This window comes from Notolepis coatsorum (assembly GCF_963971535.1).
Source record: "Notolepis coatsorum genome assembly, chromosome: 2".
NCBI lineage: Eukaryota > Metazoa > Chordata > Actinopteri > Aulopiformes > Paralepididae > Notolepis > Notolepis coatsorum.
The window spans coordinates 100,174,019-100,199,750 of record NC_140166.1 but is presented as its reverse complement, the minus strand read 5'-3'; the positions used below and the strand labels follow the sequence as shown (position 1 = coordinate 100,199,750).

Genomic DNA, 25,732 nt, shown 5'->3' with positions numbered 1-25,732 from the left:
ACGTGTTTCTGTAGTGCAAATGTAGCACAGCACGGGCTGCATGTGGTTCCGAAGGGGAGTACTTCCCACTGGTAGATGGCTGGGTTCTCATCTCCGATCCTCTCTCTCCATAGGAACCGCAGCAGGGGCTTGTCCTCCTCCACTAGTCTCACCTGCAGGAACATCCCTTTGATATCCCCGCTGATAGCCACCTTGTCCTGGCGGAAGCGCAGTAGCACGCCTAGTAGGGAGGGGCCGAGTGTGGGGCCGGGCAAGAGCTCTTTATTCAGATTTTGGGATCCGATCTGGTAGCTGCAGTTAAACACAATGCGATCCTTGCCGTTGTGGTGGACCTTGTGATGCGGCACGTACCATGATTCGGTCGTCTGATCGGCCTCTTTAATGTCAATCTTTGTCACGTGTCCCGCTGTGATTAGCTTCTCAATCTCAGCGCGGTACACACACTCTTGAGCGGGGTCTTTGGCTAGGCGCCGCTCTGTGTTCAATAGATAGCGCTCCGTGTCGTCTTTCTTTGCGTGAAAGGTGGGCATTCCCTCTCGCCTCAGGAGTGGAGTTGCGTATCTCATCACTCCGCCGACTGTGACTCTCTTTGTCCCCTGCTCGAGTAGGTTGATGGCGTAAATGTCTTCTTTAGAACGAATATCTTTCTTTTCGTTCTTAAAGGGCATTGTCTCTAGTGTCCATAGCCTCTCGACATGCTGCAGGAGAGTGGTGTCTTCTTCTGTCATTCTGGAGTGGAGGCAGCTAGTGGCTGCTGTTCGGTTGAGAGATTTAGCGAGGGGGCCTTGTAGTGTCCACCCTAGGCGGGTCTCGACTGCTGCAGGACAGCCTCGGGGTCCTGTATGGACCCGGTCAATCGGGACTATGAGTTCTGCATGGTCGGAGCCTATCAGCAGGGTCGGGGTAGCGCCGTCTATGAGCGGGATAGGTAGTTGACGCAGGTGCACATATTTATCCATCAACTTGGCGATGGGGTAGGTGTACTGCGATAGTCCTATTTCTTGGCTGGTGAAAGCATTTGTAATCCTATACCGTCGCTCTGGCTGCCCGTTTGCTGCGATAGTGAAGGAGACATGCTCGCCCTTTATCGTCTTTAAATCTCTTCTTATTGTCCGAATCGTCATTTGGTTCTCGCTCCCCCGCAGTCCCAGCTGGGCCGCAGCGGACGCGAGCAGAAGGGTCTTCTCTGACCCGTCATCAAGGACGGCGTAAGTGTCCATGACTTTATCTTGGTAGCTCAATGTCACACGGACTACCTTTAAGAGCACTTGGGCGCCGCTGCTGCTGGCGGGGTCAATGTACATGACACTTGCCTTGGTGCCGCTCGATGGTGCAGGTGAAGGCCGTCTTCTGTTACTGTCGTGTAGTATATCTAGATGGGCTCCGTCGCACCGACTGCACCTTTTCTTTAGGCGGCATTCGGCTGCCATGTGACTGCGCGCACATCGGTAACAGCGCCTGTTGGACTTTATCCATTGACTCACTTCTTCTGCATTAATCTTTGTGAACAGGTCACATTGTGACAGCCAGTGTTCTTTCTCACAGTAGGGGCACACCATCTTCCACTTCTCTTTTCTCGAGGGGGTACTGTGGCTCTTACTGCTCGGTACTGACTCTGATTGGTGCATGACAGTCACCGATCTTCTTCCATCATTTATTCTCCTGGGTCCCTCTCTGGAGCTTGGCGTGCTCCGCCCGAACGTATCCAGTCGTAAGCTGCTGACTTCTCTCGCCAGGAAGTCGGCTAGATCAAGGAGGGATGGTTCGGGGCCGTTAGGATCCCGGTAGTCCCTCTGCCGCCTAAAACGCTCTTGTCTTGCAGGTGGCAGCTTCTCCAAAATCCTCTCGACGTTAGAGTTGGCGTATAGCTCATGCATGCCCTTTTCCCGTTGCGCTCCCAGCATCCCTACCAGGGACTGCACTTTGATTGACAGGTCGTCTAATGAGCGATTGTCTGTTGCTGGGGGTAGGCGATCAATATGCCTTATCTCTTGGATTACGTAATCCCATATACGTCCATATCTCTGGTCCAGCGCTGCTAGGGCCGCGGTGTATGGGGTCGTAGAGGTGGCATAGGCTAGCGCTATATTGTGCGCTCGCGGTACTTTCAGGTGCTTCAGTAATATTGCATACTTGTGGCGTTCATCAGCGACATCCACCATCATTGTCTCTAAGCACATCCGGAGCTCCGTGTACTGTGCTCGATTCTCATAGGTGAAGTCTGGAAACGACGGCGTGGCAATGTATGACGCCGTGGATGGCTGATACATCGGCGAGCGTTGGGGGAGAGACCTCCTAGGCGAGTCCCCTCTTGCGCCTCTCTGTGGGCTGGTACCGACAGGGTACTATGGCCCGCTGGTCCAGGTGCTATTCCTCGGGGCTGGTCGTGCGTCGTGCTCACCCGTGAATAGAGTCGGGGGTCTGTAGCGCAGCGCCGCGGGGGTATAGCCTGTGCTGTACTGGACCTCCTGGTCCGGTGGAGTACTGTGCTGTCGTCGGGCTTGGTTCTCCTCCTCTCCCTCTTCTTCCTCTATCAGGTCTTCCAGATCCTGTAATCGTTTATTTAGCTTCTCCGCAGTGTATGCCGCTCCTTCCTTGTAGCTGGGTCTCGCTTGGACCGGTCTGGGAAGGGGGTCTGCGGGGGGTATAGGCTTGGTCTGTTGGTCAAGTTCAGGGTCGCTTGCTCGGTTAGGAGACGCTGCCCTTGACTGTTGTCTCGACGAGTTCCTTGAACCCCTGGCGGAGGGAGAGGGTGTTGCCTTGAGGATCAGCTGCTCCATTAGCTGCGCTTGTAACTTGTCGCGCTCGGCTTGTAGTCTGTCGCGCTCGGCTTCGCGCTGGATGAGAGCGAGTTCGCGCTCTGCGTCTCTTTGGGCACCGGCAGCGGCACGCTGGGTGTCTGCTCGGTCTCTTGCCATATTCTCTTCCGTCTGAAGGCGTCTCATCTCCAGGCGTATGCGCTCTTCTTCGCTCCGTTGTTGCGCTTGGAGTTGATCGCGTTCACCCTGAAGTCGATCACGTTCGGTAGAGGCTGTCAGGCTGACGAGGAACGCCTGTTGTAGCATCCTCTCCGCTTCGCTGGGGGAAGGCGGTTGTGGAGGTGAGCCGCTCCTGGGTGAGCCGCTCCTGGGTGTACTCGTTGGGGAGTCCTGGAGCTCTATTTCCTCGGCGCTCTCCTCCTCTTCTTCCGTGCAGAGTTCTCTCTCTGTAGGGTTGTCTTCCTCCCGGGGCTGGTCGGAGACTACTTCTTCGGTATTGGCGGGGGGTAAAGGCATGTCAGCTCCCTCCTGGTCCCCACCGTGAGCTTGGTCAGTTACATTAGAACCTACTAGGGCCTCTGTGGTCGGGGAAACCTGGTCGTTAAGGTCAGACATAATTTTACTTTCTACTTTTACCGCGTTTACCGTTTGTCGAAGGCTAGGTAGTTGACTGACAGCGTAATCCTCTAAGTACTGAGGTGGCTGTCGTCTGCGCTGCGGGCGTTCTACGTTAGGAGGACCGTTTCGTGGAGTGTTCATCATAGGCCATTTTGATATTAATAACACTATATTAATATTACACTAGTTACCCTCCGGCTCGAAGGACCAATTGTAACTGAGGGGTACAATTCCCTGACTGTATTGATAAGTATGGTATTATTAAACCACTACCTCTTGTACTTTAACTTCTGGCCATCCAGTACATGATATAGATATGATGAACACTTTCCCACCTGATGAAACGAAGTCCACACAAATGTACAAATCAAATATTTTATATAGCAAAGGGTATATACAACGTTCACTTGATGACATTTATGATTTGAAATGCACTTGTATGGCAAATGAGTATTCGTAGGTAAATCAACATTGAATGTCCAATCTCTGGTTACGCAGGGAGTAAGTATACAACCCGGTTCTTTAGGGAACTATAGCGATGGTACTTAAATGATTATAGCTGGATACACTAAGGGGGGGGGGGTCCCGCTGGTTGTAAGACAGTAGGAGGGGGGGGTTAGAAGAGCCGCTGGCGGTATCCCATCTGGCCGACGATTTCTTGGGAGAATTCAAAGTCTTGAACACGGTGCCCACAGAACCTCGGTCCGCAGATGAATACAGCTGGACCCTCTGGTGGACGGTAGCTGCCGGTCCACAACGGAGAGACGTGAGGCGACCTCACTGGTGTAGAGCGCCGTCTCACCTGGACTCCTCTCCGGGGGGTAGTTCCAACACTCAGCAGTGTTGGCCGTTATCCATGGAATAATCAAAGCACCCAAAGCATAATCCAAGCCGTGGAAGGCTCGCCGTCGTCCGGGTAAAGTAATCCAATGTACAGGTCTCCTCGTCCTGGCCCGGAGCTCCTCGGATGCAAGCACCACTAGTGGTCTGCCCAGCCTGGTTAAGACTCCAGATAACGTCAGGAACGATGGGGGTACTGATAACTTTATAACTCTAACCGAACGATGCACCATACATAATAGACTATTATTAGCTTAATAGAAATACGTCCAACTCGACGGTATAGTGCCAAACTATGACAATTCAACTATTAATCCACACGATATCTCAATGCCTATTCTGAGGCCAAGTAGGCCTTACTGCACCACACGTGCGTCGTGGGTGAGGCTTCGCGTCTGTTACTCGGTTGGAGGGTAAAGAACTAATGGACTAAAAGAAGGTTCTACTTTACTTGCGCCATATATATATGCGCTGTGAACAAATAGTACCATTCGTATTTCGCCAGACGTATTCCTACGCGGAACCGGGCTTGCCACGACATGTTGGGCGGCACGATTGAACTTGAACCTAGGGGTATGGCTGCTGGCGCCAGGTTCTCGTCCAATGGTAGAATGAAACTATTATGGGCTGTTTAGTAGATGAAAGGGATATTCAGTGCATATTGTACAAGGAATATACAGGGGATATCAAACGATATACAAATACTATTAAATATATATAAATAAATATATATATTCGGTTTAATCTGATCCTTCACAACAAGTATCATTAAACTACTACCGTCTTATGTACATTACTGGCCGTACCGTACACAGGTATATCAGATGAGAACTTCTCCACAATAACACGGTTTCCACACAAATACTCGTTTAGAATATTTATTACATCAAAGGTGGGATATTACATTACTTGAATGCGCTTATAAGGCAAGAATATGTGCATAGGCAAATCAATAATGAATATTAGGAATTCTCTATTGTACTCTGGGAAGGGGTGTACTACCGGTTGTAAGCCAGCAGGGGGAGGCAATGCTCTATACAAAGTCAAGGGTCCACGGAGGCGATATCACCCCTGTGTCAGCGGGGAAAGCAGCAGCTGTAATCCTAGGGTGCGCGCCGCAGATGAAGCCGTGGAGTCTCTGCTCCGACAGAGACGGGCTCGAATGATGTCCTCACTGGCATGTGTAGATCTCACAGCAGTGGGGTAGACGGTTCTCTGCTCCAGCAGCCACAGTCAAAGCAATGAAGAATAATAATCCTGCCGTGGTGGCTCTGCAATCACCGGTGTAGGTATCCTCCGTGGTGCGCGGTGGTTCACAATTGAACTTGACGTTACTATCCTTATTAGCACGCGGCAATAAGTGCTCTATGTAGACGCACAATTACTCACTCCACGTGGTCTTTGACTCGTAATGAAGGCTTTTACTAGTAAATAGCGAACGATACGTTCAACAAACGTATTAGGATAACGCGACTCTATTTGGGGCAATACGAGCCCTACTCGTCACCGCACGTTGCGTGGTGGGTGAGGCTTTACTTGGTAACTGAACTGAACCAGACTGAACTCCGACTCGAACTGAAGGGCGAACTGAAAAGGAAGTTCTGTATTCACTGGTCATATTTATATGTGCGGGGGATAAGTAGTGCCGCTCTGCTTTCGGTAGCCGTATTCCTACGCGGAGCTGGGGCTAGTCAAGGCATGTCGTGTCGGTAGCTTTCAAGTCAGCTCTAGGGGTAAGTCACTGGCGCCTAGGGGATCGCTTCCAATAGGAGAACGAATATTATGGTCTGTCCTGTACCAGGTAAAGGGATATTCCGTGTATATGTACAAAGAATATACAAGGGATATCAAACGATATACAAATATTATACATGGGATCTCAGGCAATAAATATATATATTCGGTTTAATCTGACCCTTTGTAACAGTAGTAGTAGTGAACAGTGCCAGGATTCAATCAGACAAGGGAAAATACTACATTTTCAGAAGAAAAAATTCTATAAATCTAAGTTTCCACCCATTTTATTTGTATTTTATGTGATAAATTCAACATGGATCAAATTGGACATATGTTACATTTACATGTATATGTCACATTTAAATGTGCTGTAAGTTGTGTATTTTCTGTTAAAATGAGTAAATAGCTCTACATTCTGACAGTAAAACAATCTGCCAGAGCAGTAAGAAAATCTGGCTTGGCAAGCTTTCTTGAAATAAAAGAATAAATTAAAAGAAATCTAGGGCGTTTGTTCCCACTTTATCCAATCAGGAGAGAGAGTCCTAGATATTTGTATTCATCTTGCCAAGTCAGATTTTCTTACTGCTCTGGCAGATAGTTTTACTTGTTTCAAGCACTTATTTGCTTCAAACGTTTTTCTTATTTTTGTCAGACCATTGTGTGGAGTTCCCTCTCCTGATTGGATAAAGTGGGAACGGGATACCAGGAAATGTATTGTGTGTTTATTGCAGAGCGGAGTGACTGAGAGACCCATGTTACTGACCAGACAATCTATATCAGTGATGGTTGTTAGAATGTAGAGCTATTATTTTAACATGTAGACAAAAAAAAATAAAAAACCACTTACAACACCTGTTAAACTGAACCCCAGCAAGGGGACGGTGTACATTTCACTCATCAAGGCAGTCAGGGAACTACCACATCCCATATACCTGATATCCAATACCTAGACAACACCCAGTATGTTATGTCCACAACCTTACTCAGCATTCTGGTAGTAAGAGTAGTCTCACTTTGGTGTAGACTAATGGGCATCCGCAATAAGACAATAAGACAATTCTGGTTTTTGTTTCATAGCTCTAAATGGTTGTGAAAACAATATATCTTGGTGGACACACATGGAAAACACACAACCAAATGTCCCCACAAGGATATAAAGATGAGATAGATTTGTCCAAGTGTGGACATGGTGGACAGTCCTCACATTAATGCAGGACGTTTTAAAGTTATGGGGATGTATGGAATATAGTCAAGTTAGTCCTCGCAAGTATAGAAATACAAGAATGTATACATGCACATACTCACACAGCCAGACCGACATCAGACACAGCAGAGGGACAGACACAGCCAGACCGGCAACAGACACGACAGAGGGACAGACACAGCCAGACCGGCAACAGACACATCAGAGGGACAGACACAGCCAGACCGACAACAGACACGACAGAGGGACAGACACAGCCAGACCGACAACAGACACATCAGAGGGACAGACACAGCCAGACCGACAACAGACACGACAGAGGGACAGACACAGCCAGACCGGCAACAGACACGACAGAGGGACAGACACAGCCAGACCGGCAACAGACACGACAGAGGGACAGACACAGCCAGACCGACAACAGACACATCAGAGGGATGTTAAGTTGTCACGTGCTGTCAATCTTTGCAACAAGACTCAGACAATACATTTCAGAATGGAAAAACTTTTTCAATACATCACTATGTAAACCAGACCAGTAGTGGTGTGATGGTGGTCATCACACTGCAATCACTGATTGTGCCTTTAAATCAGGATTATAACAGGTTGAGACCAACTGGGAGCTCCACAAATCATGTTAAACCCAGAATAGGCTCAAACAAGGGACTAAACACGTTTCGCAATTATGCCACATCAATGTGGAACGCCCTACCCAAAGCTGTAAAGGAATGTGAATCACTACCCACTTTCAAAAACACTCTCAAAGAACACCTACGGGAGACTGCAATTCGAAACTGGCCCCTACAAATGTCCTAACCCAGTTGTACAGTATAGACCAAGTATGGCTTTGTCAGTATTAGTGTACAGTGTGTCCCCCCCCCCCTCAGGGTTAGAAATAAAAAAAAATGTCCAGGGCTTTGTTTGCCCCCCTTACTTGATTTTCGGGGGCTTTTTTTTGTATTTCGGGGGCACCGCATTTTTTTAATGAAAATGAACAAAGATTATAAAACATTGTCGACACTTTTTTTTACAGTCTTCGTCCCTATGTTTGATAATGTAATGTTAATGTCTCCATATATAGGGCTCTACGCTAACCTTTTTCCCAAGGAGCACATGTGCTCCTAAATAAAACTTAAATAAATCAAATCTAAATAAAAATTTAGGAGCACACAAAGAAATTTAGGAGCACAGTGAAAATTGTTGCTCTGGTGGCAAACCATGTTTCCCCTCTGGGATTAAGAAATAAGCCATACCATACACATATACCGTTACTTCCTGTCATTGGCATACGTTATTTTATTTTTTTACTAACATCTTAGTGCCTCATTAGCCTAGGGATTAAGGATACATGAAGTATTAACTACACCATAATAATATTGAAGTTTTGATCCATAGAAAGGTCTGTCCTACACAATTTCAGTTAGATTAGATTTAATGTCCTTTAATTTTGCACTCATGACATTAGTTGCTTGCCGTTTAATCAACATCGAAAGACCCCCCACTTCCTCCCAGACACCCATTCCAAGAGCCTGTTTGCTTTCCAGGTGTCTGTCTGTCTGTCTGTCTGTCTGTCTGTCTGTCTGTCTGTCTGTCTGTCTGTCTGTCTGTCTGTCTGTCTGTCTGTCTGTCTGTCTGTCTGTCTGTCTGTCTGTCTGTCTGTCTGTCTCTCTGTCTCTCTGTCTCTCTCTCTCTCTCTCTCTGTCTCTCTCTCTCTCTCTCTCTCTCTCTCTCTCTCTCTCTCTCTCTCTCTCTCTCTCTCTCTCTCTCTCTCTCTCTCTCTCTCTCTCTCTCTCTCTCTCTCTCTCTCACCTTTGTACTTGTGAGACCAAAAGAAATGCCTTTGAAAACAATATGAAAAGATATATAAGATGGTATATATACACATATTGTTCACACTATGGTGAGGCATAAGACATGGTGTTTACACATTCAAGTGGTTAGGGCTGGGCGATATAACGATAACGATAATTATCGCAATATATTTTAATAATCGATATCGATCGTTAAACCCAGAGACAGTGGACAGACTTGTCTTTCTTGCCTGCAACTTAAAGTAATGGCTTTGCTTGTCCAAATGACAATACTGACCAAATTGAGATTTATCTTTCTCTAGTCCATTTATTTTGTTTGCTTTCTAATGTAAAATACAGTTTGAAACCGTCTGTACACAGTAGGCTATGTGTGCTAGCAGAGCTAGTCTCCAGTCACGAGTCAAGATTCAAGATTCAAGATTCAAGAGTTTTAATTGTCACGGCATACAGGTATACAATGAAATGCGGCTGGTCTTGCCCGCGACGATGTGCAATACAGTGGTACAACATATAATAGAATCCAATAAAAATACAGTGGTACAACATATTAATAGAATCCAATAAAACAGTGCAATAAACAGGTACATGGTGTGCCATCTCGGTATCTGTACATTAGTATTTACAGAGCATATAGGACATGCTAGTTAGCTTTAGTAGTGCAATACACTGTTCCTGATGTTATACTACTTTAAGTGGCCTTTCCTCTGGCCATAAGTGTGCGTGTGTGCGGCATGAGTGTTAAAGTGGCTGCTAGTGTGTGAGCGTGCTCAGCGTGCGTGTCGTGTATGTACTTGTGTGTGGATAGTTCAGTTTCTGTGTCTCTCAATGTTCATTGTTCAAGGCTCTGATGGCCTGGGGGAAGAAGCTTAGCCTAAGCCTCTCCGTCTTAGTCTCTAGAATTCGCAGGCGTCTGCCTGACCTCAGCAGCTGGAACAGGCTGTTATTGGGGTGGTGGGGGTCTTTCATTATCCTGCAGGCTCTGGATTTGCACCTCTTGTTGTATAGAGCCTGCAGGGGAGGTAGCGCAATACCCGTGGTACGCTCGGCTGAGCGCACCACACTCTGTAGGGCCTTCTTGTCCTGTGCCGTGCTGTTCCCATACCAGGCAGTGATGTTTCCGGTCAAGATGCTCTCTACAGCTCCTGAGTAGAAGGACTGGAGTATCTTCCCCGATACTCTGAACTTCCTTAACTGTCTCAGGTGGTAGAGGCGCTGCTTCGCTTTCTTTACTACTGTGCCTATGTGTGTTGACCATGTCAGGTCCTCTGAGATGTGGACCCCCAGGTACTTGAAGCTGCTCACCCTGTCCACGGTAGCCCCGTTAATCCTCAGTGGTGTGTGTGTCTCCCGCTGTCCTCTCCTATAATCCACGATCAGCTCCTTGGTTTTACCAATGTTCAGGAGCAGGCTGTTGTCCTGGCACCAACGTTCCAGTACCTCAACCTCCTCCCGGTAGGCCTTCTCGTCGTTGTCCGAGATCAGCCCCACCACCACCGTGTCGTCGGCGAACTTCACAATGGAGTTGGAGCTGAACTTGGCCACACAGTCGTGTGTGTAGAGTGAGTACAGCAGGGGCTTAGAACACAGCCCTGGGGGGACCCGATGCTCAGGGTGATGGTGTTGGAGGTCTGACCCCCCACCCTGACCGCCTGGGGTCTTTCACTCAGAAAGTCCAGTACCCAGGCGCTCAGGGCGGAGCTCAGGCCTAGCTCGATCAGCTTGTCCACCAGTCTGGTGGGGACTATGGTGTTGAACGCTGAGCTGTAGTCAATGAACAACAGTCTCACATAGCCCCCCTTCTGACGGTCAAGGTGGGAGAGAGTGCTGTGCAGTACCTGGGAGACCGCGTCATCAGTGGACCTGTTTGTCCTGTATGCAAATTGCATAGGGTCCATATCACTGGGGAGAGAGGCACAAATGTGGTCCTTGACCAGCCTCTCGAAACATTTCATGACCACAGAGGTGAGTGCCACCGGTCTGTAATCATTTGGACATGTTGGGGAGGGTTTCTTCGGTACAGGGATGATGGTAGACATCTTGAAGCAGGCAGGGACTACTGACTCCGCCAGGGATTGATTAAATATCCACCGCACGGTGCACATGTGCGGTGGATTGTCCACCAAAAAAGCGCCAAGATAGAAAAGAAACGAGCAGAGCCAGAACTGTTCAACTCCCCTGGAGCCACAGCCAGCAGAGAAGCCTGTTTACTTTCGCTTTCAAACCAGCTGCAGCCTGAGAACTGGAGTGTGAGGGGTTGTAACACTAAAGATGGCGGCAACGACAAAGAATTGCTGCAGATATGCACATTCTCTCCTCAAGTAGATAATGTTTTTTTTGGGTTATCAATGAATACTATTTTTTACATGTATTAACTCTAGAATTGCCAGTTATCTACAATAGCAACGATAAAGAAGTGCCAACCACATATTATTATAATAATTCATCCAGTTTTCTTTTAAGTGTTTTGGTTAATCAGAGTGTTTACCAATCGTATTATCGTTTTTTTTTGTTCCAAGTGTTATTTTTGATTACATCACTAACAAAATAATAAAAGAAAAAAGACTAATTTAATCAGATTAATCACTTTATTCAAATTGAGGATTTAGTTTGAGGATAAAAAAATAAATAATACATTTTATTTTTTATTTTATTTTTTATTAAAAACGAAGGTTCAAACACCTGTTCGAAAAACCCTGACGAAGTTTGAATCACTTTATTCAAATTGAGGATTTAGTTTGAGGATATATACCGGTAATAAAAAAAAAAAAAATTATTTTCTATTTTTTATTTTAATTTTGTAATTAAAAACGAAGGTTCAAATGTCCGTTCGAAGAACCCTGACGAAGTTTGAATCCCAAAAACAGGCTTCGGGGACAACCAAACATTATTATTTATATTATTCAAATGGACCTCAAACATGTTCCGTTGTGATGTCACAGTATGATGTCATAATAGAACATTAAGTGATGTCACAGTATGATGTCATGTATGATGTCATAATAGAACATTCTAGAACATTTGTGATGTCACAGTATGATGTCATAACAGAACATTCTAGAACATTTGTGATGTCACAGTATGATGTCATAATAGTACATTCTAGAACATTTGTGTTCTATATATATTCAACAATTCTAAAATCCTGGCAAAGTGTGAAAGAATAGTGAATGTGCTGAGAAGTTTGGCTGGGAGTGGGTGGGGAGCGGATAGAGAGACCACGTGCATGATATACCAGGCGATGATCAGGTCAACAATTGATTATGGTTGTTATGTGTACGGCTCTGCGGCCAAGTTTAATTTGCGAAAGCTGGATGTGCTTCAGTGCAAGGCTTTGAGAATCTGCTGTGGAGCTTTTAAGACCACCCCTGCTTCAGCACTATTGGTGGAAATGGGGGAGTTGCCCCTAAACCTGAGGAGAGTAAAGTTAGGGCTACAGTACTGGGCAAAATTGAGTGGGACAAGTCTGTCCTTCCCAGCTAGGTGTTTACTTTCAGGAGATGGGGATAAGTATAAACCTTTTTTGGCCAGTATTGATCAGTGGGCCAGGAAGTTGAGACTGCATCAGGGGGGAGTGGCGGAGCACACTCGGTGGCTATCAGTGCCATTTTGGCTATTGCCTGATCGAGTCATTGAACTTAGGTTCTTGAAGGAGGAGGATAAGGGCGAGATTGTGGAGGAAATAGAGAGGTTCCTTCTGGAATCAGGGGCTCTGGAGGTGTACACTGATGGCTCTGTGGATCCTGAAAGTGGGAGGGCAGGATTTGGGTGGTGGGTGCCTTGGTTAGGGATCGGTAAGGGACAAAGAATATCCGATGGCAGCTCAGTATTTGTGACAGAGTTGCTTGCCATCCTCTGGGCATTGTGGTGGGTGGAGGAAGTGGGACCAAGCCAGGTGATTATATGCTCTGACTCGGCTGCTGCACTGATGGCTCTGAGTGCAGGTGGGTCTAAAGCTCGCCCTGATCTCATTCAGGAAATAATGTTGGTTTTATATAGGATTGCGAAGGCAGGCTGGTCAGTGGAGTTTTGTTGGGTCCCGGGACACGCTGGGATTGCGGGGAATGAGATGGCTGACTCCCTTGCCAAACAGAGCCTGGGAAGGGAGGAAGAGATAGGTATTTCAATGGGAAGAGTAGAACTCAGAGATAAGATAAAGAAAGGAGTTGAGGCTGAGTGGCAGGATGAGTGGGAAAGGGGGACCAAGGGAAGGCACTATTTCTCTCTGCAGCCTCGGGTCAAGATCAAGGTGGAGGGATATGGGTCAAGGAGTGATAGGGTGAAGATGTGTAGACTGAGGCTGGGGCACTGTGGGTTGAACAGTAGCTTGTTCATTGTGGGCAAACATCCAGATGGGGTGTGTGAATGTGGAGAGACTGAAACTGTCGGGCATGTCTTCCTAGAATGTGAAAGGTATAGGAAAGAGAGGGAAATCTTTTATAAAAGTCTGGTAGAGCTGGGAGTATCTTCCTTCTCTCTTAAATCATTCTTTGGCATGGATAATGAGAACCACCAGTTGATCACAGAGGCAGTGCTGACATTTCTGCATGCTTCAGAGTTGTACCAGAGGATATAGCGTTAGTGTATGTATTAGTATTGGACAGGCAAGAGGAGCAGAGAAGAAGGAGAAAGTGTGAGTTGAAGAGGCCTAAAGATGGAACACCACTAGTGTAGTATAAGAAATCCCGCGGAGGGGGGCTCAGACAGGAAGTAGCAGCAGTAGCTGCACTCCAATGGACAATGTAGGTGATGACGGGGTCCAGTAGAAGAAGAAAAGAAGGAGAAGAAGGAGAAGAAGAAGAGCCCATAAAAATAATTGCGGAGGGCAGTAATACGCCTCGATGCGTCTACTCTGCCGGAAATTCAAATAAGAAGAAGAAGAACAGCACTATTGGTGGAAATGGGGGAGTTGCCCCTAAACCTGAGGAGAGTAAAGTTAGGGCTACAGTACTGGGCAAAATTGAGTGGGACAAGTCTGTCCTTCCCAGCTAGGTGTTTACTTTCAGGAGATGGGGATAAGTATAAACCTTTTTTGGCCAGTATTGATCAGTGGGCCAGGAAGTTGAGATTGCATCAGGGGGGAGTGGCGGAGCACACTCGGTGGCTATCAGTGCCATTTTGGCTAGTGCCTGATCGAGTCATTGAACTTAGGTTCTTGAAGGAGGAGGATAAGGGCGAGATTGTGGAGGAAATAGAGAGGTTCCTTCTGGAATCAGGGGCTCTGGAGGTGTACACTGATGGCTCTGTGGATCCTGAAAGTGGGAGGGCAGGATTTGGGTGGTGGGTGCCTCGGTTAGGGATCGGTAAGGGACAAAGAATATCCGATGGCAGCTCAGTATTTGTGACAGAGTTGCTTGCCATCCTCTGGGCATTGTGGTGGGTGGAGGAAGTGGGACCAAGCCAGGTGATTATATGCTCTGACTCGGCTGCTGCACTGATGGCTCTGAGTGCAGGTGGGTCTAAAGCTTGTCCTGATCTCATTCAGGAAATAATGTTGGTTTTATATAGGATTGCGAAGGCAGGCTGGTCAGTGGAGTTTTGTTGGGTCCCGGGGCACGCTGGGATTGCGGGGAATGAGATGGCTGATTCCCTTGCCAAACAGAGCCTGGGAAGGGAGGAAGAGATAGGTATTTCAATGGGAAGAGTAGAACTCAGAGATAAGATAAAGAAAGGAGTTGAGGCTGAGTGGCAGGATGAGTGGGAAAGGGGGACCAAGGGAAGGCACTATTTCTCTCTGCAGCCTCGGGTCAAGATCAAGGTGGAGGGATATGGGTCAAGGAGTGATAGGGTGAAGATGTGTAGACTGAGGCTGGGGCACTGTGGGTTGAACAGTAGCTTGTGCATTGTGGGCAAACATCCAGATGGGGTGTGTGAATGTGGAGAGACTGAAACTGTCGGGCATGTCTTCCTAAAATGTGAAAGGTATAGGAAAGAGAGGGAAATCTTTTATAAAAGTCTGGTAGAGCTGGGAGTCTCTTCCTTCTCTCTTAAATCATTCTTTGGCATGGATAATGAGAACCACCAGTTGATCACAGAGGCAGTGCTGACATTTCTGCATGCTTCAGAGTTGTACCAGAGGATATAGCGTTAGTGTATGTATTAGTATTGGACAGGCAAGAGGAGCAGAGAAGAAGGAGAAAGTGTGAGTTGAAGAGGCCTAAAGATGGAACACCACTAGTGTAGTATAAGAAATGAGGAGGGAAGAAATACGCCAAGAAAGAAGAAGAAGAAGAAGAAGAAGAAGAAGAAGAGATCATCAAAAGAAGTGCGGAGGGCAGTAATACGCCACGATGCGTCTACTCTGCCGGAAATTCAAAAGAAGAAGAAGAAGAAGAAGAAGATCTCATTGTGCATCTTGAGACAGGATAGATAGACTGTCTAATTATCCTACAACACATAGAATGAAACCTGCATTTCTCAACCAAGGTGCCTTGCCTACCGTTTTGCTGTGGAAAGGTGAGTGTCCACAACAGCTAGCTAGCTGTTCTACATGAATACTGACTGTTAATATTGAATCAGACAATATTGAATACTGAATGTTAATATCAGACCATATTGAATACTGCATGTTAATTCAGGTTGACAGTTGACATCATTTGACAGTTGACAGGGGGCTGGAAAGTTGATTTAAAGATGTAGAGAGGGAGAGAGAGCGAGACACACACACACACACACACACACACACACACACACAGATAGACACAGATATTCTCAGCCCCCCTTTCCTCTGAGCGTTCCCAGTGATGGCTTACTATGTGCGTGTGTGCGTGTGCAAACGGGACACACATCTGTGCAATAGCACACACCACCAAACGTAGTCACTGGCTGGCCCACAGTGTGCGTGTATGTTTGTGTGCTAACTTCGCTAACGTTATCCCCCTCAGTAACATTAGCTGCCTCGCCGGATTCCTCTTTCTCCTCGTCTCTCTTTTGCTCAAAATAAAAATGAATGGGCTTCATGGCTTTGTAATCTTCACTCGCACACTGCGAGTAAATGATTTTTCCGGTTCGCACACACATATTATTAAGGGCAAATACGAGTGAAATGCTCGCACTGTAGAGCATATATATAATTATATATATAATTAGTAAACTGTCTGGGGCTTTTCTTGCCCCCCTTAACTCATTTTCGAGGGCATTTGGTCAATTTTCGGGGGCATTTTGCCCCAAGCCCCCCTTAATTTCGAACCCTGCCCCCCCTACGCAACCCCCCCCCCCCCACCTCCAATGTACAGCCCCACCCACCCAACCCCACCCCACCTACCCAACCTCCTCCAATGTACAGTTTCTATGTCAAATGTATATACACTCTTTTTCTGGACACTTTTTGTATCACAAACAGTACTGTATTTACAAATCTGGTATGTCATAAATGTATAGATGTAGCTGTACTGTCTATCTGTATGTTGTGTGTGTCATATGATGAATTGAAAATGGGGGACCCTGATGTAAACAAGACGAAAGTCTTTCTCTGGTCTGCATCCCCTTAACAATTGTATGTATTGAGCTGTACTGTACTGTACCCATTCTGCAATCTGTTAATAAACTTTTCAATCAATTCAATCAGCAGCGTGCCATGGTTATTGTTATTATTACTGGTTACAGGGCTTTCTAGGTGGTTATTGTTATTAATTCTGGTTACAGGACTTTCCCCAGGATTTTCAAACTAGATGGTGCTGAGTCTCAACTAGGGGGTGGTCTGGAGGGGGGCTTAGAGGGTGGTCCAGAGGGGGACTGTGCTGTAATTTTCTACAACTTAAAAACATAATTTCAGTAAAATAGCAAACACAAGGGTAAGTTCCAAATTACTTATTTATTTGAGTACAGTGTAAACGTTGAACACAAAAACACATGCATACATACATACATACATACATACATACATACATACATACATACATACATACATACATACATACATACATACATACACACACACAGGGGCGTAGCTGGGGGGGGGGTAGCTTAGGATGATTCCAAGGGCCCAGCACTGGGGGGGGGCCCACATTTTTTTTTTTTTTTTTTACTAGACATCACTCAGGTGTATTATTGATGCTCTCATTGATACTATGTTTGTTTCTGAAGTGTGTGTGTGTGTGTGTGTGTGTGTGTGTGTGTGTGTGTGTGTGTGTGTGTGTGTGTGTGTGTGTGTGTGTGTGTGTGAGATATATAGAGAGAGAGGGGGGGCTTTGGTAGACTATTGCATTGGTCCATTCATTGAAGATGAACGCAATGCGACATCCTTTACTAGGCTCACCCACCAACAGTGCAGGTGCTGAACTGCTGATCCGAATGTATAGGTAAAAACCATATTATGCGTTTTCATCAATAAAAAAATTGCCAAAAAAAATTCTGCTCGCGCGCGCTCGCATTCACTGGGGGCCGACAAATACATTCTTTCATGGGGCCCAGAATCTGGAGCTACACCCCTGCATACACACACAATGTGTGACAATAATAAATAAAGTCTGTTTGTAAGCTGGCCCCAAACCGTCACTGCAAGAACATTTGTATTATTCATTTTTTAAACACATGGTGGTGCTGGTGCGTTGTCATAGTGGGGCTGTGTTCCTAGACCATCTTTTAGGGAAGTGCATTATTATTAGTACGAATCCGCTTCAAGGCCCTCGACCTGGCATACCGTGCGGCAAAGGGAACTGCTTCCGCCTACCTCCGGTCAATGGGCTCTAACTACACACCCTCAAGACCCTTACGCTCTGCATCTTCTGGCCGCCTCAGACCTACTCCTATCGAAGCTCCGGGAGGGTCATCACAGAGAAGTCGCCTATTCTCAGTCCTTGCTCCACAATGGTGGAATTAACTACCCACCCCAGTTAGGACAGCCGAAACCCGTCCAATCTTTCGCCGTCGACTAAAGACGCACTTCTTCAACCATTATCTGAAAAAAATGAAAGAAATCTAACCCTAACCTACCTTACCGTCATGCACTTGTCCTAATAAACTAACCTACACTGTAGCACTCAACACTTTGATGAACATTGTTACTCAGCTGATAGAGTTGTACCCTTCCTTATGACTTGTCGTACATAACTTGTAAGTCGCTTTGGATAAAAGCGTAAATGACTAAATGTAAATGTAAATGTATTATATTGCTGAAGTGAAATGCTGCAAGATACCAGTGGGGGTATTTTTACCCATACTTATCAATACATTCATGTCTCTCTATTCTTCCTGCCCTAGTGTTAGTTCATCACTCTGCTCATCCTCTCTTCTCTCTCTCCTCTCAGGCCCCAGACGGACACATCTTTCTGGAGGCCTTTTCACCCGTGTATAAGTACGCCCAGGACTTCCTGGTGGCCATAGCAGAGCCCGTGTGTCGGCCGGTCCAGGTCCACGAGTACAAGCTGACGGCCTACTCTCTGTACGCAGCCGTCAGCGTGGGGCTGCAGACCGCCGACATAGTGGAGTACCTGCAGAAACTCAGCAAGACGTCCGTACCTGACGGCATCGTGCAGTTCATCAAGGTCTGGAGAGAGGGAGTGTACTGGGAGGTTTGATGCGGATGGGTGGCTGCCTGGGTCGATAATAATAATAATAATAATAATAATAATAATAATAATAATAATAATAATAATAATAATAATAATAATAATAATAATAATAATAATAATAATAAACTTTATTTGTATAGCACCTTTCATACAAGAATTGCAGCCCAAAGTGCTTCACAGGAGTAAAATAGACATAGACATAAAATGTGCATAAAATATACAGAATAAAAGCAGAGAGTATGAACAGAGTAAAAGTAATGCAGAGAATAAGAACAGAGTAAAAGTAATGCAGAGAGTAAGAAAATAGTAAAAGTAATGCAGAGAGTAAGAACAGAGTAAAAGTAATGCAGAGAGTAAGAAAATAGTAAAAGTAATGCAGAGAGTAAGAACAGAGTAAAAGTAATGCAGAGTAAGAAAAGTAAAAGCAATGTAGAGTAAGAACAGAGTAAAAGTAATGCAGAGAGTAAGAAAAGGGCACCGGTCGAGAGAGTGAACAGTTTCAAGTACCTCGGCTCGGAGTTCACATCCGAGGACTTGACATGGACCACACACATTTGACAGTGTAGTAAAGAAGGCACGGCAGCACCTCTACTTCCTTAGGCGCCTAAGGAAGTTCAAAGTGAGTCAGAAAATCCTTAAGAACGTCTACTCATGCACAATAGAGAGCATCCTGACTGGTAACATCACCTCCTGGTTTGAGAATAGCACCGCACACGACCGCAGCAGACTACAGAGAGTGGCCAGATCAGCCGAACGCACAATTGGAGGTGTGCTTCCCACTCTCCAGGACATTTACACCAGGCGTCGCAGGGCCATAACCGAAGACTCTAGTCACCCAAATAACTGCCTCTTTGCACTGCTGCGGTCAGGCAAGCGCTACCGGAGTCTCATGGCCAATACAGAGAGACTCAGAAGGAGCTTCTATCCCCAGGCCATCAGGATGCTCAATGACTCTATGTAACATCATCAACCCATCCACATGCACACACTCACTTTAAACAAACACTCACCCTAACACTCACTTTAGACACTTTAACACTACATTATATTTATCTATTTATTAAAGAGATTTGCACTACATTCATACCTCATTTGCATTTGCACCTTGCCTTAAAAACGTTTTTTGTACGTCATTGTCTGCAGTTGTAACTCATTGTCTGCATTTTTACTTCATAAGTACTTAGGTTGTACTTTAGTTTGTATATTGTATTGCATATTGTATATTATATAGTGTTATTCCTCTTTTACTTACTTTTTTTTTTACTGTATGAAGCACATTCTCAGGGGCTCATACAGAACCAATAATTTCACTGTAATGTACATGTACCTTATACATGACAAATAAAAACAAACTTGAACTTGAAAAGAGTAAAAGCAACGTAGAGTAAGAACAGAGTAAAAGTAATGCAGAGAGTAAGAAAAGAGTAAAAGCAATGTAGAGTAAGAACAGAGTAAAAGTAATGCAGAGTAAGAAAAGAGTAAAGGTAATGCAGAGAGTAAAAACTGAATAAAAGCAATGTAGAGAGTAAGAACAGAGTAAAAGCAATGTAGATAATAGGAAAAGAGTCAAAATAATGCAGAGAATAAGAAAATAGTAAAAGTAATGTAGAGAATAAGAAAATAGTAAAAGTAATGCAGATAATAAGAAAGGAGTAAAAGTAATGTAGAGAATAAGAAAAGAGAACAAGTAATGCAGGTAATAACAATACTTCTGGTTAATGAATTAATTGAATATCATTACACCTGTGGACTAGATTAGCCGCTTCACTCCTAAGCCTGATGTGGAATAATGAAATACCTGTCTATTTCATTACACCTTGGACCCCAGGAAGACTAGTTGATGTCTTGTCGTCAGCTAATGGGGATCCTTTGCTAATAAACAAATAAACCTGTGGTCAGTTGTTATGTTTACCGTTGGATTAACTCATCATCATGTTCTCTCTTCCTCTCTCAGCTCTGCACGGTGAGCTATGGTAAAGTCAAGCTCGTTCTCAAGCACAATAGGTATTGATATTTTCAATAATTCCTTCTTTCCTTCCATAATGTTCCCTGTTTTAATTTGACTTCATAACATGTGGTTAAACAATGCCATTTTTCTTCTTCAGGTACTTTGTGGAGAGTGGCTTTCCTGACGTGATACAGCGCCTCCTGCAGGACAAGGTGATCCGCGATAGTCGCCTCCGCACTGCAGAAGGAGTGGACACTGAGCTCATCACTGAGGTGATCCGCAGCAAGTCAGCGGTACGTCACCTGTCCTTTACCTGTTCACCAGACAATTATAACACCTGACCTCTAGTTTATAGACAATTATAACACCTGTCCTCTAGTTTATAGACAACAATTATAACACATGTCCTCTAGTTTATAGACAACAATTATAACACCTGTCCTCTAGTTTATAGACAACAATTATAACACCTGTCCTCTAGTTTATAGACAACAATTATAACACCTGACCTCTAGTTTATAGTCAACAGTAGTTTATAGACAACAATTATAACACCTGTCCTCTAGTTTATAGACAACAATTAGAACACCTGTCCTAGTTTATTGACAACAATTATAACACCCATCCTTCTAGTTCACCAGACAATTGACACCTGTCCTCTAGTTCAGGGGTTCCCAAACTTTTCAGGCCGGGGCCCAGAAAATAAGGCGTCAGAGAGCCGCGGCCCAATGCACATCGTCTGGCTTTTTTTTTTTTTTTTTTTGCCAGGCGACCGATTTTTTAAGCCAAATATCACTTCAATCCTATTAAGTTAGTTCAAGTTAGTTATTCATTTATATGTGCTATTTATGAGAGGGCTAACTTGTTGCAAAATAATAATGATAATAATAATAGCCTCATTAAAATACTATTGTTGCTTTGGTTGTTTTCAGCGTTTTATGTGCATAATCTGTTATTTAGTTTGAAATGTTCGTTGAAATAAGTAGATTTTTCGTTTTTGTTTATTTATTAAGTTAATATAAAACCATATAGTCACATTTTAGAATACAATAGAATAGAATTTTAGAATACAACTAGAAACACTGTCCTGGCCTGCTTCTAAGTTCAGTGGCCTGACAAAAAAAATTAAAATAAAAAAATAAAAAATAAAAAAATAAAAAATAAAAAAATTATATTTTTTTATTTTTTTTTATTTAAAAAAAAAAAATTTAAATCATCTCGCGGCCCACCCGTGGCTTCTCGCGGCCCACCTTTGGGTCGCGACCCCGACTTTGGGAACCACTGCTCTAGTTTATAGACAATAACATCTATCCTCTAGTTCACCAGACAATTATAACACCTGTCCTCTAGTTTATAGACAATTATAACACCTGTTATATATATTATATAACACCTCTAGTAAACCTATTTAATCCTACCCCTTCTCTACTATTCAGTGATTGTGAATATACATCTTTCTAAGTCACAATACATACATACTAAGGCTGTCAAAGTTAACGCGTCATTAACGCATTAACGCACAATTCTGTTAACTCATTCAGGGCCAACAGCGCCCTCTGCTGATGGCCCTTCGGTGCCAACGCTGTATCCAATGGAGAATAGGACTTATTTGCGAGTGCTTAAAACATATCAAATATAATAGCAATAGATCTAAATAACACAGTGATCGTCAATGAGTTGTTTCCAGTCAACATGCACGAAACAGATAATTTCTTCATACATACATTTCCATTTTATACCGTGATGAATATCAATATATTTCTAGGTCGTTCTGTCTCATCTCAATAAACTCCAGCAAATCGAGCTTAAATGTATTTCCTTAGAAATCGTGCCATTTGTCGCTTGATTTATGAATAGTTTTCAAATAAACACTAGATTATCGATAGTATAATGTGTCCTCATGCACGAAGAGAAGCAGGGTCTGAAAAATCGCTTCTCCGTACTTTGGTCGGCGCAAACCTCACACACACACACACACACACACGCGCTCCGATGGCGGTGATAGGAACATCTGATTACCCCAAGATTCGTAACATAAAGGCCTTACCTCACATCTGATGTCATGTAAAAAGATTAATCCAATTCCTGATTGCCATTCCAAATATTGATCGCGTTTATTGATCCAACGTTATATATCCAAAACACATAATCTGCGCTGTTCTGAGTGTCCTCAGTCCATCTGTTATAACGATACTGCATGCCCGAGAAGTAAAACCTGGACCGGACTTATTTTTTGATGCACAGTCCCAGCCAATCCAATCCAATGATGTGCAATACCATCCGGGAGACGATAGGCGGCGGTATTTGCCCTTTGTGAGCTCAGAACTATTCCCAATGATAACGTCAGGCTGGATGGATGAAAAATGAATGGATATCGCTAATAAAAGAAATATGGATTAAAACCAGAGATTTCTCGGGTTTGGCGCCCAGAGCATGGCGAGTTAACCCGGACTATCTCGGGTTTGGCCTCCAGTGAGTTAACGCCACTATTTTCTTAACGCACGATTAACGTTTTAGAATTATTATTTTTATTTTCTTTTTATAGAGTTCACTCAGGTGTATTATTGATACTCTCATTGATACTATGTTTGTTTCTGACTCAAAGTGTGTGTGTGTGTGAGAGATAGAGAGATAGAGAGAGAGAGAGGGGGGGTGTGTGTGAGTCCTCACGTTTTCTTTCCCCTATTATTTCATGCACACTTTATTCATTGTTTTAAATTATTATTTTGTTCCCCCCCACGGGGTCGGTACCGACCCCTTTTTGACATTATTATCATATATTAATATTTTTATGAGTGATGCAATAAATTTGCGTTTTTAAAATCAAACGTTTTCAAGTATTATTATCACTACTATGTCACAAATACATGTAGAATGTAAAACGTTAGGTTGGCAATAGTTTAGCAATAGGTTAAAAGTGAGTTTTTATCATTTTAAGTTTTTATTTTTCAGTCGCGTTTTTGACGCGGAAGCGGAAATGGAAATGTTGAACCATGGGAATTGTAGTTTTTTTGCGGCCATTTTGAAGATCGCCTCGCCACTTCCGCGTTACATTGAAATCAAGGAGAAGATTGCGGGGGGGTCAAATGAATGGATGTGGACGAGAGCCGTGATGGAAGTGGTTGCCGATACGGCTGTGGGGGTGCTAGAGACATGATCGAATAGACGTTTATGCGCCTCGCTCTCCTGAACACGGCGTGACCCATAACTAATCGACCAGAACTAAATCGGCAGAGAAAAAGCCCATTTTAAAGCACCTATTCCGCTTGGACATGCGCAGAGTGCCCATGGAGTCTGGACGACGCGAGATGACGCTCGAATGAATGTGGACTGTTCTATCAGAGGGGGGAGCTTCGGTGGCCAGCCGAACAGGATAATGAAAAAATGATCCCACTAAATGGCCAGACGTGTCTTATGGCGACATCTACAATTACCTCATTGAGTCTCCAGGTAGACTAATGTTTATATTTAAGTGCAGCGGTCTGTAGCCACTTACATGGCCACCGAAGCTCCCCCCTCTGATAGAACGGTCCACATTCATTCGAGCGTCATCTCGCGTCGTCCAGACTCCATGGGCACTCTGCGCATGTCCAAGCGGAATAGGTGCTTTAAAATGGGCTTTTTCTCTGCCGATTTAGTTCTGATCGATTAGTTATGGGTCACGCCGTGTTCAGGAGAGCGAGGCGCATACACGTCTATTCGATCATGTCTCTAGCACCCCCACAGCCGTATCGGCAACCACTTACATCACGGCTCTCGTCCACATTCATTCATATGCACCCCCCGCAATCTCCTCCCTGATTTCAGAATCCCGGAAGTGTTACGGTGGTCTGATCGGAATTTCTCAAAACTACACTTCCTGTGGTCTGCTATGGACGTTCAAAGTTCGGCGTTCTGAAGGAATCATATCAATAATTGTTATGATTCGCGATAATAAGCTACAAAAGGTAACGTTTTTGACAAATATTGAAACGCAGTCAGTTTCTCCACACTATTGTAATCATGTAGGAATAATTAGATCTGAAATTAGTTACAGAATGATTACACTGTGGGAGAAATAAAAAAGTACAGTCGATTACATTAAATATCTGTATATGTTATTACGCATGCCTGGTGATACTATATCCAAATTGAACTCGGCCATTTGAAAGATACTATATGTATATATATATAAATGTGCGAATTGGCTAAAATAAGGTAATGTATAAGCATATATTCTATATTCTATAATAATATTTCAAATTGCATTGGTCCGGATGGGAGAATTCAGTACTGTATATACAAAACCTTCAATTTTATCATCTTCCCTTTATTAATTTCCTTAGATCTTTTGTACACATGATCTCAAGAGGGTACTGAATTAGCTCAGTGGCAGTTTTTTAAGTTTGGTCATTATTATCATGGTTTTATTCACTGTCAAAGATGAAAAGAAAAATCATAATTCATATTTTCCTTTGTTTCATCAGAATTTAAGCAAGCCTAGTAATAGACACAATATTTCTGACACTGAGAATACATTCATTGAGGTCCATAGATGTTCCTAGATACCAAGAATATGCAAATAGCCCTTGTAGAAGTGGAGCAATATTCCATTTACCTAGGTATACATTTTATGCAGATTTTCACCTGGGGTGGAACAGGTTAAGTTATTTTGTGCATCACTCTGGTTTGAATTTGACGCACATTTGATATTTCCATTCATTACAGGCACACGGACATCTAGGTTAACATGGGGCATCATCCTGAGAATGCCAAAGTGCAATACCGGCCACATCCACCCAGGTGGCAGTATCGAGCACCCTTTGAAACATATCTTGGCCTGTGCGTCGATCAAAACTCTCCGGTCGGATTTTTATTGGTCGGGGAAGGGGAGAGGTTATAACGGTCGGATTGAGAAGCGTGAAATGCTCCCGGTGCATGATGTGTGGTGGATTATGTTGGCGACACAATCGACACCAATACTGGGACTCGCGATCAGATAATTGGAATATTCTTTTTGGGGTACATCCTAGTGAAGGTAAGGCCTATATGGTATCAATCCTGCTGTGATCTAACCATGACTTCACTTCGATCACAATATATGTGTGTAACGTTACTCCACAATGTGTGCCGTTGGTGACGATCAAAGCACCAAAAAACTACCCCCCCCACCCTTTCATCCATTCATGATGAAACATAATACCGATAATATAGATGTGATTTTGAAATAGTAGCGTGTACAGGCGAGAAACGGCAACGTTTTTAGTGAATTGCACGTATTGCTGCATAGCGTAGTTTTCTGGGATTAGACAGGATTACTCTAAAAC

General features: G+C 44.3%; 1 protein-coding gene across 1 annotated transcript in view; it reads left to right on the top strand.

Moving 5' to 3' along the window:
- LOC311223472 (general transcription and DNA repair factor IIH helicase/translocase subunit XPB-like) overlaps nucleotides 1-25,732 on the top strand; it is a gene marked incomplete at its 5' end in the record, with an annotated part of 101,994 nt that overhangs the window by 8,237 nt on the left and 68,025 nt on the right. The window contains 3 exons of the mRNA XM_084308258.1: nucleotides 18,215-18,451; nucleotides 20,433-20,482; nucleotides 20,584-20,719. Of these exons, the coding sequence (XP_084164384.1) occupies nucleotides 18,215-18,451; nucleotides 20,433-20,482; nucleotides 20,584-20,719 (423 nt within the window). The remainder of the gene's footprint in view (nucleotides 1-18,214; nucleotides 18,452-20,432; nucleotides 20,483-20,583; nucleotides 20,720-25,732) is intronic.